This window comes from Pinus tabuliformis, chromosome X (genome assembly GCF_031772625.1).
Source record: "Pinus tabuliformis cultivar Carrire ecotype Pingquan chromosome X, CPIR1, whole genome shotgun sequence".
Lineage (NCBI taxonomy): Eukaryota > Viridiplantae > Streptophyta > Pinopsida > Pinales > Pinaceae > Pinus > Pinus tabuliformis.
Genome location: NC_142308.1, coordinates 959,377,124 through 959,393,396, shown reverse-complemented (window position 1 = coordinate 959,393,396; position 16,273 = coordinate 959,377,124). Strand labels below are relative to the sequence as shown.

Here is a 16,273-nt window from a genome sequence, read left to right as displayed (position 1 = left end):
TAAGAAGAGAAAAAGAAGTGCGAAGTCTAGGACAAGTGGGTCAAATCAAAGGAAGGACAAAATTCAAAGTTTGGGGCATCTTCTCTCTCACACGTGCGAGCTTTCTATGGATTTCAGGGAGTTGTAGTGGCCGGAATTTCTGCAGTAATTGCAGGTCCAAAATTCTGAGTTGGAGGGAGGCCGAAATATCAGATTGAAGCAGCGTTGAAGGAAGTTACTCTTGTTGACTTTGACAATGTTTATCTACTTGGAAGGAGTGTTGACTTGGTGATTGGAGGATGTGTTTGTCTAGGTCAAAAGGTCTTGGATTGTCTCACATTGACTTGGTTCGATTATAGAAGAAGAGTTTGACTGGGTTTTCCCCTAGAGAGGGGTTTTGCCTGGCTGAGTGCCTACATCTTGTGTCTCTTGTTCTTGTGATCTTCATGCATTTTTAATTTGGTAATTGCTTGATGAAAGATATCATAATAAAGAAGTAAAGAAGCCAATACCAATCACAAATAATTATCAAGAAAAGTGGAATCAAAACCCTCAAACTACATGCATTGATTTCTCAATAGGGTGCTGAGAAACTTTGTGTGGATTGCTCCCCTATTCGTGCCCAGATAGTAGAGAAGTGTCCAAAGTTGGATGGAAACCAGTGAGAGGTGGAGTATTTGCGAGGGAAGAAGTTTGAAGTTGTCCTGAATGTCCATCGACGGAGTGAGAGGAAGGGGCCAAAAATTGACCTATTGAGAACCCCAGCTATAGACCTTCATTAGGATCAAGATTTGGGTAGGTGACTCCGTTGTTACCGCCCATGTCGTTTGAAAGGTTGACTTCCCCACCCGATCTTGGCTTCATCCAGCAAGGGCCTCCCACTGCATGTCCAACCTTGAGGAGGTGTGCTTCCTTTGGTTCCATACCTTCTTTTTCACTATGCATCCCTTCCTTGATTTTGGACCTGACAATTGGCGAGGTAAAAATAGAAAAACCTTCGTGGGGGTCCTCGAATAAAGTCAACCAAAATGTCATCCATAGGGTGAAAAGAACCCTATCAACTCCATCAATCTAAAACACCCTCAAGTATTGAGAGATCTTCACCGTAAATAGTGTTGCTTAGGGTCTCCTTTTCCTAACCCCTTGCTATGGAAGGTCTTGAGAAACACTTGGCCGCCAGACAAAGAAGAACCCTAAGCTCTCGCAAAAAGTAGTCAAAACAGTTAGGGAGGTTGTAGTTTGCCAATATGAGCCGTCTTAGGTTTGCGTCAATCTCTGATTGGTATCAGATGAAGCCGCGGTGATGTTGCAGAGAGGCACCTATAGAAAATCACAACGACCGTAGAGCTCCATCACAACACGGCTAGATTAGAATGAATGATGAACTTAAATCAATGTATACAATACTTTACTATTTATGATGTACGAATCAATATATGTCATCATTGAATTTGAATTTGAATCATGTTTATACTACACACACACACACACACCCCAATGTCCCCTCGTCACCCTTGAATTTCCCTAAAATTTAGGGGTGCTCCCACATGTCCCCCTTGTGCCTCTCCCTGTTCCCGTGTAACCCCGTCTTGGAAACTTGGTGGAACATTGCAAAATACAAGTTCCTCTAAAACCACGAGTCCTCATATAAGCCCATCCAGGGCCCTCCAATCCTATCTAGGACAAAAGGAACCCGATTTGAACCCAAAGGGACCGGCCGTTGTTCGACCAAACAAGTCTACGACACTTAATACAAGGCCTCACATAGTTGTTAGAAGGCTTTTGACTTGTGTACATGGGTTTACAATGGTGGTGAAATATTCAGCAGAAACTTGTATGTACCCCTGTTTATATGAGGGGTAATAGGCCTCCCTTCCATAGAAACTGAATATGCTTGTGATGTTCTTAGCCTTGCTTGGATGTAGATGATTCTATGATTCTTGACTAGTTGGGCCTTTGTTTTGAAACTACCATCATTTTATTTTGTGACAATCAAAGTGCAATTCAACCTATTCACAATCTTGTGGAACATTAGAAGACAAGGCAGATTGATATCTCGATGCACTACATTTGGTACCCCCATTCTGTCTTTTACCAATCTTTATCTCTTTAGTTGATCAACTTATGGACATCTTCATGAAATCTTAGCCTGAGGTGACCCTAACTAGTGTCTGGAGTCATATTTGTGTGGGCGATTGCCATTAAGGAGAGATGCGATGCAATATCTTCTCGCTGTGTCATCTTGTTTAGATTTAAGGGGTATGTTAGAATTAACGTTGTAATCTTCACATTTGGCTATGACCAATATCATTTGTACTTTAATATTATACTTCTTGGTTTGGTTAAGGCCAACATAATCAACTCAATGTAGGCCTGCAACTCCTTTTTGGGGAAATTCTTTCAGTCCCCACTACTTCGGTATACCCCAGGACTTTGAAGGACATCCCTGAACCCAACTTTGATATGTGAAGATATACCTTTGGATAAATAAATATGTCTATTGTGACATGTATTTTAGTTGAACACTGGTGTATTTAATTGTCAGCAACTGGTATGGGCTACAAAATGAGCTATTTTGCACAGCTTGTACCTTCGTAACTGTCATGGCACCATTTTGAACATGTCACACATCCAAGACAAAAATGGATGTAAGCAATGCTCCATTGTATATGTGGGAGAAATTTGGAATTCTAACATGACATCATGTACCTTTAAAATTAAGGTGTGCAAGTATTGGGCCTTCCCCCTTGAGTTAGTATGAAGACTTTGTATACCTTTTCTCATTAAAATAATTGTGTTTTAATGAGTAACCCTGACAAAATCAAAGCCAGGTAATATTTTTGTTAAGGTTCCTAATATTTTTTTGTGAAAGTTGTGTCAATTGTAGTTCCCTCTTGCCTACTTTAAATAAGATATGGAGAGATTATTGTTAGGTTCAATGGCTTCAAGAGAAAACTACCCTAATTGTTTGCATTTCCTTCTTCTCATACTGCAACTTTTTTGCTTAGCATGGCTTCGTGCAGCTTATTGCATGTTAATTAATTATTTACAGAAATAATTAGAAAACATGTTGAAGTTTCTAAGTCTAATAGTTGGAAACCCTCCATGCACTTTACTGATTTATTCCTACCTACTTGTTCTATTAATTAACAAGTTATTTACCATGTAAATATTGAAAATAAATACACGTGCATGCTCAACACATTACAAATCATCAATTGAAGGAAACAGAAACAAGCACACAAATGACACCGTTATTTTTGGATTAGTGTCCCCAAAAAAACCCAATGCGTGAAAACCAGTGCAACTATCTGAGGGTTTTATTATTAAGCAACTCTTTTCTGAGTACACTAGGTGCCAAACTGGCTAACCCGACAGAGATAAGAAATCTGGCAGCAATACCTCTCATCGGAAATAGGTATTCGGAAAGCCTGCTACCCGAAATCCCTCTCCAGCACAATCTGAAGCTTAGTGTCAGCGTTGCTGGCCTCTGTGTCAACTTGAAACCCTCTGCGTAGCCTCTTTGGCTCTTTGCGTCACTCCTGCAGCCTCTGCGTGGATGACGCAGACCCTTCTGGCTCTACGCAGTCTCTGCTGCCTTTGCGTGGTTCCCTCTGGCTCTGCACAGTCTTTGCTGCCTCTATGTGGCTCCCTCTGGCTTTGCGTCTACCTCTCTCTACTTCTGCGTTGGTCTCTCGACACTGTCCCTGCCTCTCTGTCTCGTACTCACTGCCCCTCATTGCAACTGATCACTGATTTTATCTCTCTTAGCAAACCCTGCTCTAGAGAATATAATGACTAATCACTCTGGTGTATTCTCTAAGTGATCCTCAAGCCTCCTCTTATACTTTTCTTGTTGACAAATCAACGGCCGAGATTAAGTCCCTAATCAACTGATAAGATTAGATCTGGCTTGATCCATGTCTTTTGGACCATTCTAACACAATTTCATATTAATTCACATTAATATTTTAATTTCTCCTGAACTGTTTAGAATTTGCCCAAACCCTTTCTGGGTATTGGAGATCTCATGTGCCCCAACCTCTCCACCAAATTTCGTGGCTAGAGCACATCCGATGCTACCCCAAATCAACACTCCCTCTTAGTGAGGAGTGTGCTCTAGTAATATTCCTCATTGAGTATCACCCTGATTATCTGGCATCGGTCCATGTGCTGATGCTAGGCTTGCTGCCCACCATCCTCTGCACTGCTGTATCCTGTACTGCTGCCCATGGTTCTGCCACTGCCACTGTTGCATCTGTATGACAACTCCCTCTACATCCGTGCTGCTGCTGGTCCTTTCTCCCAGCACTGCATCCGCACTACACCTCCTCTCATCATGTTGCATCATGCTGCCCACTGCTGCACTGCAACTCAGTTACTGAGAAGTAAGTAACTGATCTCCCAACTCTGACCTCTCTGTTGGGCTAGAGACCCTCCTGATGCTGAAGCTCCCTCTGTCGCTGACAAGTGCTCCCTCTTTGACCTTTGCGTTGTTGCAACAACTCCCTACATCTCGCACCGTTGCACACCTCTTTGTGCCATCCTGTAGTAGTGCAACACTCCTGTGCTTCTCGTACTGCTGTAGCCTGCTAGCCTCGTGCTGTCCTGGGAATTCTGCACTGTAGCTTTCTCTGCCGCTTCATCTGCATCCGACTCTACTCACATCCGCCAGTCCTGCTACTCCTCTTTGGGGCTCCCGTAGCATGGTCTAATCCAAGAGGCTGGGTACCTGAAGGATCCCGCCCCTCATCGCTTGTAGTCCGTCTGACTACAACTTGATGTCTCCCCACTTCCGCTCAAGTGGCATGTGTGCACTCGTGGCACAGTCATCGTTTATCTCCACTTCCTTCTCTGCCCTTGCTGGCGTGCCTTAGTTTCAGAGTACTCTCCCTTATTCTTCTTCCTTGCACACTGGGTCACATAATGACCCAGCTCCCCACAGTGGAAGCATTTGACCTTGGAGAGGTCCTTCTTCTTCTGTTTCTCTTGCTTTCCCTCAAATGCTAGGGCAACATCCTCCTCCTCCTGCTTGACTCTGATCCACTTGTCGCTGCTTCCAGTCTTGCTTAGCCTTTTGATCTCTTCTTGGCGAAGAGCCGCCCACATTTCCTTCCAATGTGGAAGGGTCGCTCTGCCTAGTATACTCTGGACAAATACCTCCCAGTCTTCTGAGACTGTGTTCAGGGCTGTTCTCACCATCAATTCCTGATCCGGCGTGGCCCGAAAGGAAGTTAGTTGATCTTGGATCTCATTCAGTCGACCGAGGAAGGTGTCAATCTGTTCTCCCTTCTTCATTTGGTATGACCGCAACTGATTGTATAGTAACATCCTTCTCTGCACAGAAGTATGCTGGTACAATTTCTTTAGGGCCTCCCACATCTCATTTGCCGTTTCCTTCTTGGCAATATGTGGTACTACATGGGCCTTGACCCCGTCAAGGATGATGCTCTTGGCCCTCGCCATTGCCTCCTCGTACTTGTCGTTATCAGTTGGGTCAACTGGGATCGCTATCGTCCTCAAGGTGAAGTACTTGACCTGGAAGTTCTCGATGTGACTCCCTCTGAGCCTTGATTTCCCTCCTAGAAACCTTCTGCCAATGTCGAGATGCCCCCTACTCTGATCATCTGTGCAATTGCACCATTGATCTGGATTTCTCGGCTAGAAACCCTCGGCAACAACTCCCTTCTCCTTGGCCTTGCCCTGTTAGGTACTGTTCTAACTACAGTACCCCACCAACTCCACTTTGCAACTTACCCACAGCCTCTTAAGCCCCAACAACCTGAAGGTGAGAGCTCCTAGGCTCTGTGCAGTCCCGACATCGGCAAACTAGCTCCCTCAGCCAACTGCGTCAACCCTCCTGGCCTCTGCGTGAGCCTGTCTTTGCCTCCTTCAGCCTCTGCACAGCCTCTTCTTGGCTTGAACTTGATGATGCAGGCACTGCGCCACCCCTTCCTTGCTGTTTTCTGCTAGGAACAACTTCTGTCACTCAGGACAATTGTTTTCTGCTACTGCTGCTTTGCTGATGTCCTCAGTTCTCCTGTGATCTGCAACCTCGCTCTGATACGATGTTGAAGTTTCTAAGTCTAACAGTTAGAAACCCTCCATGCACTTTACTGATTTATTCCTACCTACTTGTTCTGGTAATTAACAAGTTATTTACCATGTAAATACTTAAAATAAATACAAGTGCTTGCTCAACACATTACAGATCATCAACTGAAGGAAACAGAAACAAGCACACAAATGACACCATTATTATTGGACTAATGTACCTGAAAAAACCCAATGCGGGAAAACCGGTGCAACTATCTGAGGGTTTTATTATTAAGCAACTCTTTTCTGAGCACACTGGGTACCAAACTGGCTAACCCGACAGAGCATAGTTGCGGGGGAGCGCCTCCCCCCCTTGATCCCGCTCCCGATCCGCGCTCCGGGTGGGAGCGACTTGGGAGCGGGTCAGGAGCGTGCTCTCGAAATCGCTTCTGATAAGGGAGCGATTTCGGGAGCGCGCTCCCTAAAAAAAAATCGCTCCCTGCCTTTTTGGGAGCGTTTTGCCTTTTTTGCAATTTTTTTTGCAATGATGTTCCAAATGCAATTGTTTTTCAAAGAAACAAATAAGTTTTTAGTGGGGCAGCTTAATGATCAAGTCTATGGCCCTAGTATTGATATGCGATTCATGGTAATGTTAAATTCTTAAAGTAAAAGTGACATTCTCTTTAATCTTCATTTTCATCCTTTTACTTAAATTTTTAACATTACCATGAAATGACTCATGATGTTTGAGAGTGGTTCCGACCTCATTGGATTTCATATGCAAAAAGTAGAATTTTAGATTTCATTCAAAATCCAACAGACTTATCAGTTTTTCAGGATTTCAGGATTGCATTGTTTCCATTGAATTTTGTCATGTATTAGGGTATGGAACTCGTATTTAATCAAGAGCACCAATCCCTCTATGTACCTTGATGTTAGTGACATTGGTTGTCGAACTCCTCTATCATGACCTTCCTAAAAATGTACGCATCACTCAAACAAAATCTTGACTTGACATGCTATGCTTTTTCTATCTTATGTTAATGCTTAGAGGGTGATATTAATGACAAAGATCCCTATACAGATACAAAAGTAATGACAAAGACACCTCTAGATATTAATGCTTAGAGGGTGATATTAATGATAAAGATCTTGATTTTCCAACAAGACGAAAAAATTAGACATTTCTCGTTGTGGCAAGAGGCCCAAGCATAAGCAATAGATAATAGATTTACTTGTCTTTTCTAGTTTCTAGTAGTTTTTATAACTATTGACTCTTTCATATTTATTATGATATTTTTTTAAACAATATATGACAATTTAAGTTTGAAGTTGGCAATTATAACTCAGTAGTAATGAATTATGAATATGATGCTTCATGAAAGTTGAAAGTTGTCTTATTTCATTTCATGTTAGATATTATTCGTTGTAATGGTTACAGTTAGCTTACAAGTACAACTTTGGTGAGCAATGATGATAAATGTTATATATTGAATTTTTAAAGCTTGAAACTTTAAGATTGATGAATCATGACTCAATATGTTGCATGTTACTATGTTACTAACTTGTGGACATGGTTGATGAAGATTATAACTTCTAGATGATTGTTGTTATATGGTTCAATCTATGTTTTTTTATATCTAATTCATCATTCTACATGTTTTTGTTGACATTTATGTATCAAAATATAAAAATATAAAAAATATATATATTATATAAAAAACGCTCCGGGATTCGCTCCCAAACAGGGAACTTTTGAAAATGTCGCTCCCGCACCCGTTTTCGCTCCCGCTCCCCGCTTTCGCTTCTGCTCCCAAGTAACACTGTGATAGAGATAAGAAATCTGGTAGCAATACCTCTCTTCGAAAACACGTATTCAGAAAGCCTGCTCCACGAAATCCCTCTCCAGCACAATCTGAAGCTCATCGTCAACCCTGCTGGCCTCTGCGTCAACCTGAAACCCTCTGCGCAACCTTGCTGGCTCTCTTCGTCACAGTTGCAACCTCTACGTGGATGACGCAGGCGCTTTTGGCTTTGCACAGTCTCTGCTGCCTTTGCGTCTGCCTCTCTCTGCTTCTGCGCTAGTCTCTCAGCACTGCCCCTGCCTCTCTGCCTCGTACTCACTGCCCCTTGCTACAACTGATCACTGATTCTATCTCTCTTAGCAAACCCCGCTCTAGAGAATAGAATAACTGATCACTCTGGTGTATTCTCCAAGTGACCCTCAAGCCTCCTCTTATACTTTTTTCGTTGACAAATCAACAGCCGAGATTAAGTCCCTAATCAACAACTCAGATTAGATCTGGCTTGATCCATGTCTTTTGGACCATTCTAACACAGTTTCATATTAATTCACATTAATATTTTAATTTCTTCTGAACTGTTTGGAATCTGCCCAAACCCTTTCTGGGTATTGGAGGTCTCATGTGCCCCAACCTCTCCACCAAATTTCGTGGCTAGAGCACATCTGATGCTACCCCAAATCAACAAAAACATGTAATGGCGGGCATAGAGCCCTGTAATACATGCCTAGTAGGTAATAAACTGTTGAAGAAACTAGAAGTATGTGCATGTAATTGTCCAAGGCATTAGAATTAAAATAACATTTACATGTATTTATAAACATTCATCCTAAAAACTTCCTCCTATGTTTTTGAAATAAAGCTAATATTTAAAAATTTTAAATTTCTTTTTAAGTCATATCTACCTTGTGACGTGTATTCCAGTTGACCACTGGTGTATTTAATTTTCAACAACTTGTATGGGCCACAAAATGAGCTATTTTGGACAGCTTGTACCTTCGTAACTGACATGGCACCATTTTGAACACGTCATAGACCCAGGACAAAAATGGATGTAAGCAATGCTCCATTGTACGTGTGGGAGAAATTTGAAATTCTAACATGACATCATGTACCTTTAAAATTAAGGTGTGCAAGTATTGGGCCTCCCCCCTTAAGTTAGTATGAAGACTTTGTATACCTTTTCTCATATGAAAGATTTTGTGGGTAGATTTAATTTTCTTTGTTTATACTATCAGATTATTTGAAGGATTGGTATTCAAGAAGCACTTCGTCCACTTGTCAAAATCATTTTTAAAACGATATTGTCAGAGATAATGATATATGGTGATGTATTAGTATTTCTTTGTTAATCTAAATCTTGTAGTTTCATATAATATTTCCTTGTATTTCTGACCACGATTTGTGGATCTAAACAATGTGCTTGGCCTAAGAACAATGTTGCATCTTTATAATGAGCATTCAAACTTATTTGGATGCTCGGGCTCCAAATTAATATCTGAAATGAATTTTAGCCCAAGATTATATGGATCATTGTCATGATACACCGAATAAAATGAACAGGATTTCTATTATCAAATTCTTTGAAGTTGTGAAATTAATTCAGAAAATAAGTACGACCCTGGTCATGATTATCTTTTATTTATTTAGAAGTGGTTGCTAAATTTACTATGTTCTACTGTTCTATCATAGATATTATCATTTCTTTACAAGTTATTTCTTGAGTCAACAAATAGTTCTGCATATTTCTTTCCCATGGGATTGTTGCTAGCAAAGGGTTGCAAGTTTGTTACTAGCACAATTGATTGTAGATTGCATAAAGAAACAGAAGGGATGGGAGGGAAGGGAATGGGAGCAATGGTGGGGTGGGGGTGTGGGGAGGAGGGATGTGAGGGAGTAGACAGGTAGTGGTTGCACTCCTGGAAGTCATCTATAATATATATAGTGGGAAAGTAGCTTTCATCATCCCACACTGTACCTTTTTTTACTGGATGTACCTTTTATTCCCACTGACCAGCACCAGCTTTTGTGGTCATTTTTCAGACATCACTATAATTATCTTATATTCTAGTTGGTTTAAATATTTATAGATTCTTTATAACCATATTTCTGTATCCTACTTTTTCTGTTCTTTTTGGTCGTCATAAAAATTCTTAAAATGTATGTTATGGCTGTGCCATAGGGGCCTGAAGTGGTGCCTGATATATCTCAATTTATGTTATTGGCAGGCAGCTGTGCTTAAGGAGGAATTTAACATTGATTTACGTGTGATGGGCATCATTGGTTCTAAAACAATGGTCCTGAGTGATCTGTAAGTGATTACCGTCATATTTTCTTATTCTTATTCTACAATGCTTTCTTGGCATTATACACTTCTTAAAAACTTCAAATTGCTGCATTGTGTTGTCTTTTGGTAGACATTAATGTTTACATTTAGAGTGATTTTCTCTATGGAAGCCATTTGGTTTCACTGAATGTATATTAGAACTGCTCTTAGAATATTTTTCCTGGTTTTGCTTTTTAATCCAGATAATAAATTTTCCTTTGACAGGGGCGTAGACCTACAAACATGGAGGGAGCTTTTAAAAGAAAAAGGCCAGCCTGCTGATCTAGAAATGTTTATTCAGCGAGTGCATGGAAACAACTTTATACCAAATACAGTTATTGTAGATTGCACAGCCGATCCAGGAGTTGCTACGAATTACTACCAATGGCTGCGAAAAGGAATGCATATAATTACTCCTAATAAAAAGGCAAATTCAGGACCGCTAGAGCAAGTAAGTAGTCAAGTAATAGACACGGTTTGTGCTATCTTCTAGTTCAGATGATTTGTAGTTTGGATATTTTTGTTAAAGTTTGAAGCAGGCTTATAAAAGTTGCTAAATTTTGGGTGAATCAGTCTGAATTTAGCATACTATTTTACTGCTTGTGTTTTATCCAAATATACATATGGATACAGAGTGTGGTGCGAGATTGATTGTATAGTTCCTTTAAAGGGTTAACTCATAAATTATGTTTAATAGGTGTATTTGGGATGGAATGTTGAGAGTTGAGACCCTTTTGTGCATGCTAGTGATGGCTATGCATTTTATAAATCAATATGCTATTAGTATAAGAACCAATGGAGTTGAAGGCATTTGTTATAAAAAGAAACATCAGAGAGGAGGTGATTTACTTTAAGTGTTAAACACTGTGAACATCAAGATTAACCTAAATAACACATGGTCACAAACTAATACACAAGAATGCCACAAACATGTGCGGTTACTTTGTACCCAAATATCTATGAAAAACATCTATAGTTTTGCAATGATAAAAAATGCTCATATACTTGGATGATTTCAAATGAAGTTGTGGCAGCTCATATATATAGGTATTACATTATCTTGTGGGGGAGGGGAGGGGGGTTGGATTTGGGTGGAGGGTTATGGGAGAGTTTTTGGAACAATTAGACTAAGTTACGAGGAAATGGATACAGATCCACCAGATTTTTGAAAAGCTAGGATTTGGATACGGTGGGGAAATGCCACGTACAAAAAATAAAATAATATTTTTTAAATTTAAAAAACATATTCAAAGTTAAAGGTCAAATTCATTCATGAATCACACCATTAGAACTGAAATCAGTAGATAATTTATAAATTTGAGGATTGAAATCATGATGCATCATGCTTTATAGAAAAAGGATAACTGTAAATACAAAATTGAGTGTCTCATCAATGATCACTCTATTAAATATTTATATGATGATGTAGAGTAGGTCTAATTACATGTCCAAAAATGGGTCTACATGCTCATCATTTGAATATTTCAACTCTACATCATGATCAACCTGTCATCTTCCTTGAAATTTGCCTTAAAATCTAAAAATTCCCATCTAGTTACAATGGTAAATGAATATTGTACACTGTTTGAGAACATGCTATGGTCTATGCATCATATTGTTCTAAGAGAAATTTTCACCTAGAGTTGGATGGGATTGATCTAATTAAATTATTAATGACAAAGCCATCCTTTGTACACTATATATTATTGTTTATGCATTGTCTCAAAGCTTTCCTGTTAGCATTACAAAAAATTGAAAATTAAATTTTTAATGTGTTAGACCTTTCCTGTTAGCATTATCATGTGCTATACAACCTTCATGTAATTAATCCTACAAATTACTAATAAGTAATCTAATTAAAAATCTAAATAGAATATTTGTTTTTTAGTGATTCAAACAGGTGGCAAATATCCTTTAAAAAATAAAAAGTAAACCAAAAGCTCTAATGTTATTTGCTTGGGATCTAGTGTGTGAGGGCTAGCTAGCATAGGATTTGTTTCAGTAGCATGTCATCCATTTATGGGTTTGAATGATCCGTTTACATGGTGTTCAGAAATGTAACTAGTATCGGTCTTCATAATTGTCTTAGGGTCATGATGTAATATATTTGTCAACAGAAAGAAAAATAAAATTTATTGTAAAAGAAAATTATTTATAAGAATGGGTTTCATGCTCTATTTATTTTGTTTCTAGATCAAAGGACTCATTGTGTGCTTCTAGGGTTTGTATCATAAGTCATTGTCCATGTCATCATGTTATAGACCCTTCTTGGGCTTTGTATATCAAGAAATATATTTGTAAAAGAGTCAATATTGTAAGATTAGCCTCCTCCATCAAGTCGGCTTGCCCACTCTTCATGTCGGCCTCATAGAGGAGCTTCAAACCACTATAAATAGCTGAGCATTCGACCTATTATGAGATTATCCATCCATGAATTCGATCTGCAATTTTTCAAGTGAAGAAGGAAGTGCGAAGAAGTCTAAAGAAAGGTCTTTATCATTACAAAGAAGGAATAATTATAGCAAAGAAGGAAGAGACCTTTAGGAGCTGAGATTCTCTATTTTTTTGCCACACGTGCGAAGGAGATTGAGGTAAAGTGCAGGGCCAAACTTCAGTGTTGCGGAGAGAGCCGAGATCTTTGTTGAAGAACTAATTTGTGTTGACTTGTGAAGAAATGGGCCAAAGCTTGACTAATTTTCTTGGGAGGCTGACTTGATGGATTGGCGGAGGCCTTTTGTCTTGGTCAAAGGGTCTTGGTTGTATCATTTGATTTGGTTATTGAAGAAGAGAAGAAAATTTTGGGTTTTACCCTAAGAGAGGGGTTTTACCCTCACTGAGAGCCTACATCTTGTGTTTTGATCTTCATGCATTTATGTTTTGATAGTTGCTTGATGATAAGAAGTTAAAGAAGATAAAGAGAAGATAATTAGAATAAGTTTTGATCTTCATGCATTTATGTTTTGATAGTTGCTTGATGATAAGAAGTTAAAGAAGATAAAGAGAAGATAATTAGAATACAAGAACATCACAAGTAATTATCAAAGATAATAAAATATTTCTGCCTTTATAATTTTCTAACACATGGCGGATCCTACACGGATCTGAGTGTACCTGTATCTGCATCTGTATCCAAAACGTAGAGTAACGGTTCCAATAGTAGGGCCCTGTGGATTTGGTAACACAACAATTAGAGCACACCCACAAGCGTTTTAGAGGAAGGAGGGTTGCTGACAACTCTAATATGTGTGTGTGCCAATGTTATGAGAACCTAACTGGTGGACCCCAAAAATTGGAAAGTAGTCGGGACTCGAGTAGAACTAGAGAAAAAATGGGAAGAATATTAGATGACCGGGAATACATAAAAATTCAAAATATTATTTAAAAAAGTATATATTCATGTACATCCATGTGAATCCAAACCATTAGACAAAAATGTGCAAAGTTTTTTGGTATATATTGCTATATAGCCATTAAGGGTGCATATAGCAAAAAGAACACTGAGTGCAATATATTTTTGAACCAAAATACATAATCAAAGAGGCCAATGGAAAGAATGATGCCTAATGAAGATGAACACTAATTTCAAAAACTCCAAATTGATGAATTGAAGGCTGTGAGACAAATGAAGGGTGGAGACCTCATTAAAATTTAGATAGTAATGGGAGGGGTGTATGGATTTCTTTAGGGATTTTTTTTTTCCTTTTTTTTTCTCATGTTTTGGTAGTTGAAATTGTGGAACCACATATTTGTGTACATATCCATATGGAACTGACTAGTTTAGGTATTTAAGGCTGGTTATGTACATAGTCATCCATTTCCAATTTGGGCACATGATTTTGATCGGTGATCTTTTGACATTTGTTCTGATAACTTTGGTACAGACACATATTCCTTTTTGGTTTCCACAAGGAAAACTTCATGGGATCCCCCCCTCTTCCTCATAATATTTGAATGGATGGTGGTGTACAATTTCGAGTTGGTCGACTTGAAGGGCTCTCCCAAATTTGAGCCTGTGACTCATGGTCTCCCATTAGCAATGTGGCTTGGGTGTATGGTTCAATTGATTGAGCTAACCCTTGGGGTTGCACAAAATTGAAGGACATAGTGGTAGTCATTGATCCACCTATGTGCATGAGTCATGGGATCAATTAATGTAATCCCTTGGCTTAGGAATTTCCAAGTTTCTTCCAAGTAAGAAACTTGTTTTCAAGCTCCCTCTTAATTAGGAACCTACAACAGCGTCTCAATTAGCTGCTTGAAGAGCTCCTTCCTTCGATGTCATGAATTAAACTTTTTGTCAAGGAGTCTTCATCTTTTGGGGATTCTTCATAGGGCATGGACCATCCATCACTTTCATTCATGAGTTAGTCATGTCATCATTCCTTTCATCCGAAAGTGATCCATCAGTCTACATCTGGTCTTGCTTCATGTCATGTTGCCTTCTTCATGCCATATTTTCTGGAAGGATCTTACACCCTTCTATATGGTCCTCTTGGAAGACATTCACAGTTCTTCCCTTGGCGGTCATGCATAAGCCCATCCAAATATTTGTTCAAAGATAAGAAATGAACAGTTAAATCCAAAATTACGTTTGTGATGGTCTTTCATCATGACATCTTCCAGTGTGCATCAACATCCTGCATCCATGTTGACACATCTCCCAAAGATATCCATTGTCAAGGGTCTCCATCTTTTTCAGACTTCCATTAGAGTCTTCATATCTTTTCTGGAGATTTCTTAGTCAATTCTTCTTGGTCTTTTGGATGTTGATTGCCTTTACCATGGTTGCATATCTCACAATATCTTCCTTCCTTTCTTCACACATTTTATTCCCAAGAGCTTCCATTCAGAGTTCCTCAATTGTAGTCAATCACCTCATACTTCATATGAGGACAGATTATGTTGATTTCATCTAGTGTGATCCATGCCTTCCAACAACCTTTCATAGGAAGAGATTCCTTTCCTCTAATCATGCTTCTCAAGATCGAGCAGTGATCCATGTTACCTGCAACCATACAACATGACTTTATAATATTGAATACAAGCATACATACCTCATTTACCTTTAGGTCATGTAGGCTTCCTTCAACAACTTCCTTGATTGAAAAGAGTTTCAACCCCTTGATCTACTTCATCTCTTGTGTCATCATACCATCATCCCATGAATTCCATAAGTTGGATTTCCTTATGAAACACTTGCTTCCACTCTAGGTTGGTGAACCTTCTGATGAAGATTCCATCAATGAGTCTTGAGGATCTTGCATATCCTTATCCAACAGATGTTTCCTTTTGACTTGATGTATGATGAGACTTGTCCTAGATGACTTCTTCCCTTTGTTAAGTTTCCAATGAGGTTCTCAAGAGCTATGACCTTCATAGTTGACTATCAGACATCTTTCATGTTCTATAGTGATGTCACGAGCTCTTACTTCTAATGCTTTTCCTTTTCCTTGGACTTCCTTCTTTCAGCTTCCTCCACTTGTTATTGCCCTTCTTAAGCTTAGGACAATCTTTCCTGTATAACATTGATTCTTAGCTATGTTCTTCTTTCGTTTCGACAAATGTTTGAATTCCTTTTTGCCCCCAACCTGGCTTCTTCTATCTTGCATAGAACCCACAAGTTGTTGAATGGGATAGCCTTCTTATCCTCATAGACATTTGTTCTCTTGTTCATCAGTTAGTGCATTTAGAACAATGATGATTATCTCCTTATCATCTATCCTAGATCTTGCAGTTGAGATCTTATGAAGATATCCCTTCATCCTTTTATACCTTCAATTTTGTGTAGATCAGATCTAAGTGATATGACCTTTCTTTATCGCATCTTCAGAGAATAGTTCTACCAATTTATCATATATATCTCTTTGACGTCTCCAATACTCCTATATGAGGGGACCTTTCATAAGAATCCCTTTCCATGTATTCAGAGGAGACCTTTTCATAGATATGTTCATTGACTTCACTTTCTTCGAGGACTATGTCTAGCCTCCTTTTACATGCAAGGAAGTTCGATGACCCAACCAACTTATAGATCTCCTTGCAAAACGAAGTCATTTTACCAAATTTGATTATAGAATGAAAGATACTTACTTGACAAGTGAAGATGAAATCTTCAACTTGATTACTTTGA

General features: G+C 39.2%; 1 protein-coding gene across 1 annotated transcript in view; it reads left to right on the top strand.

The window, feature by feature from the left end:
* Window positions 1-16,273, top strand: part of LOC149142897 (bifunctional aspartokinase/homoserine dehydrogenase 2, chloroplastic-like) — a 159,145-nt gene that overhangs the window by 91,443 nt on the left and 51,429 nt on the right. Inside the window, exons 4-5 of the mRNA XM_089451619.1 lie at window positions 10,046-10,128; window positions 10,369-10,594. Of these exons, the coding sequence (XP_089307745.1) occupies window positions 10,046-10,128; window positions 10,369-10,594 (309 nt within the window). The remainder of the gene's footprint in view (window positions 1-10,045; window positions 10,129-10,368; window positions 10,595-16,273) is intronic.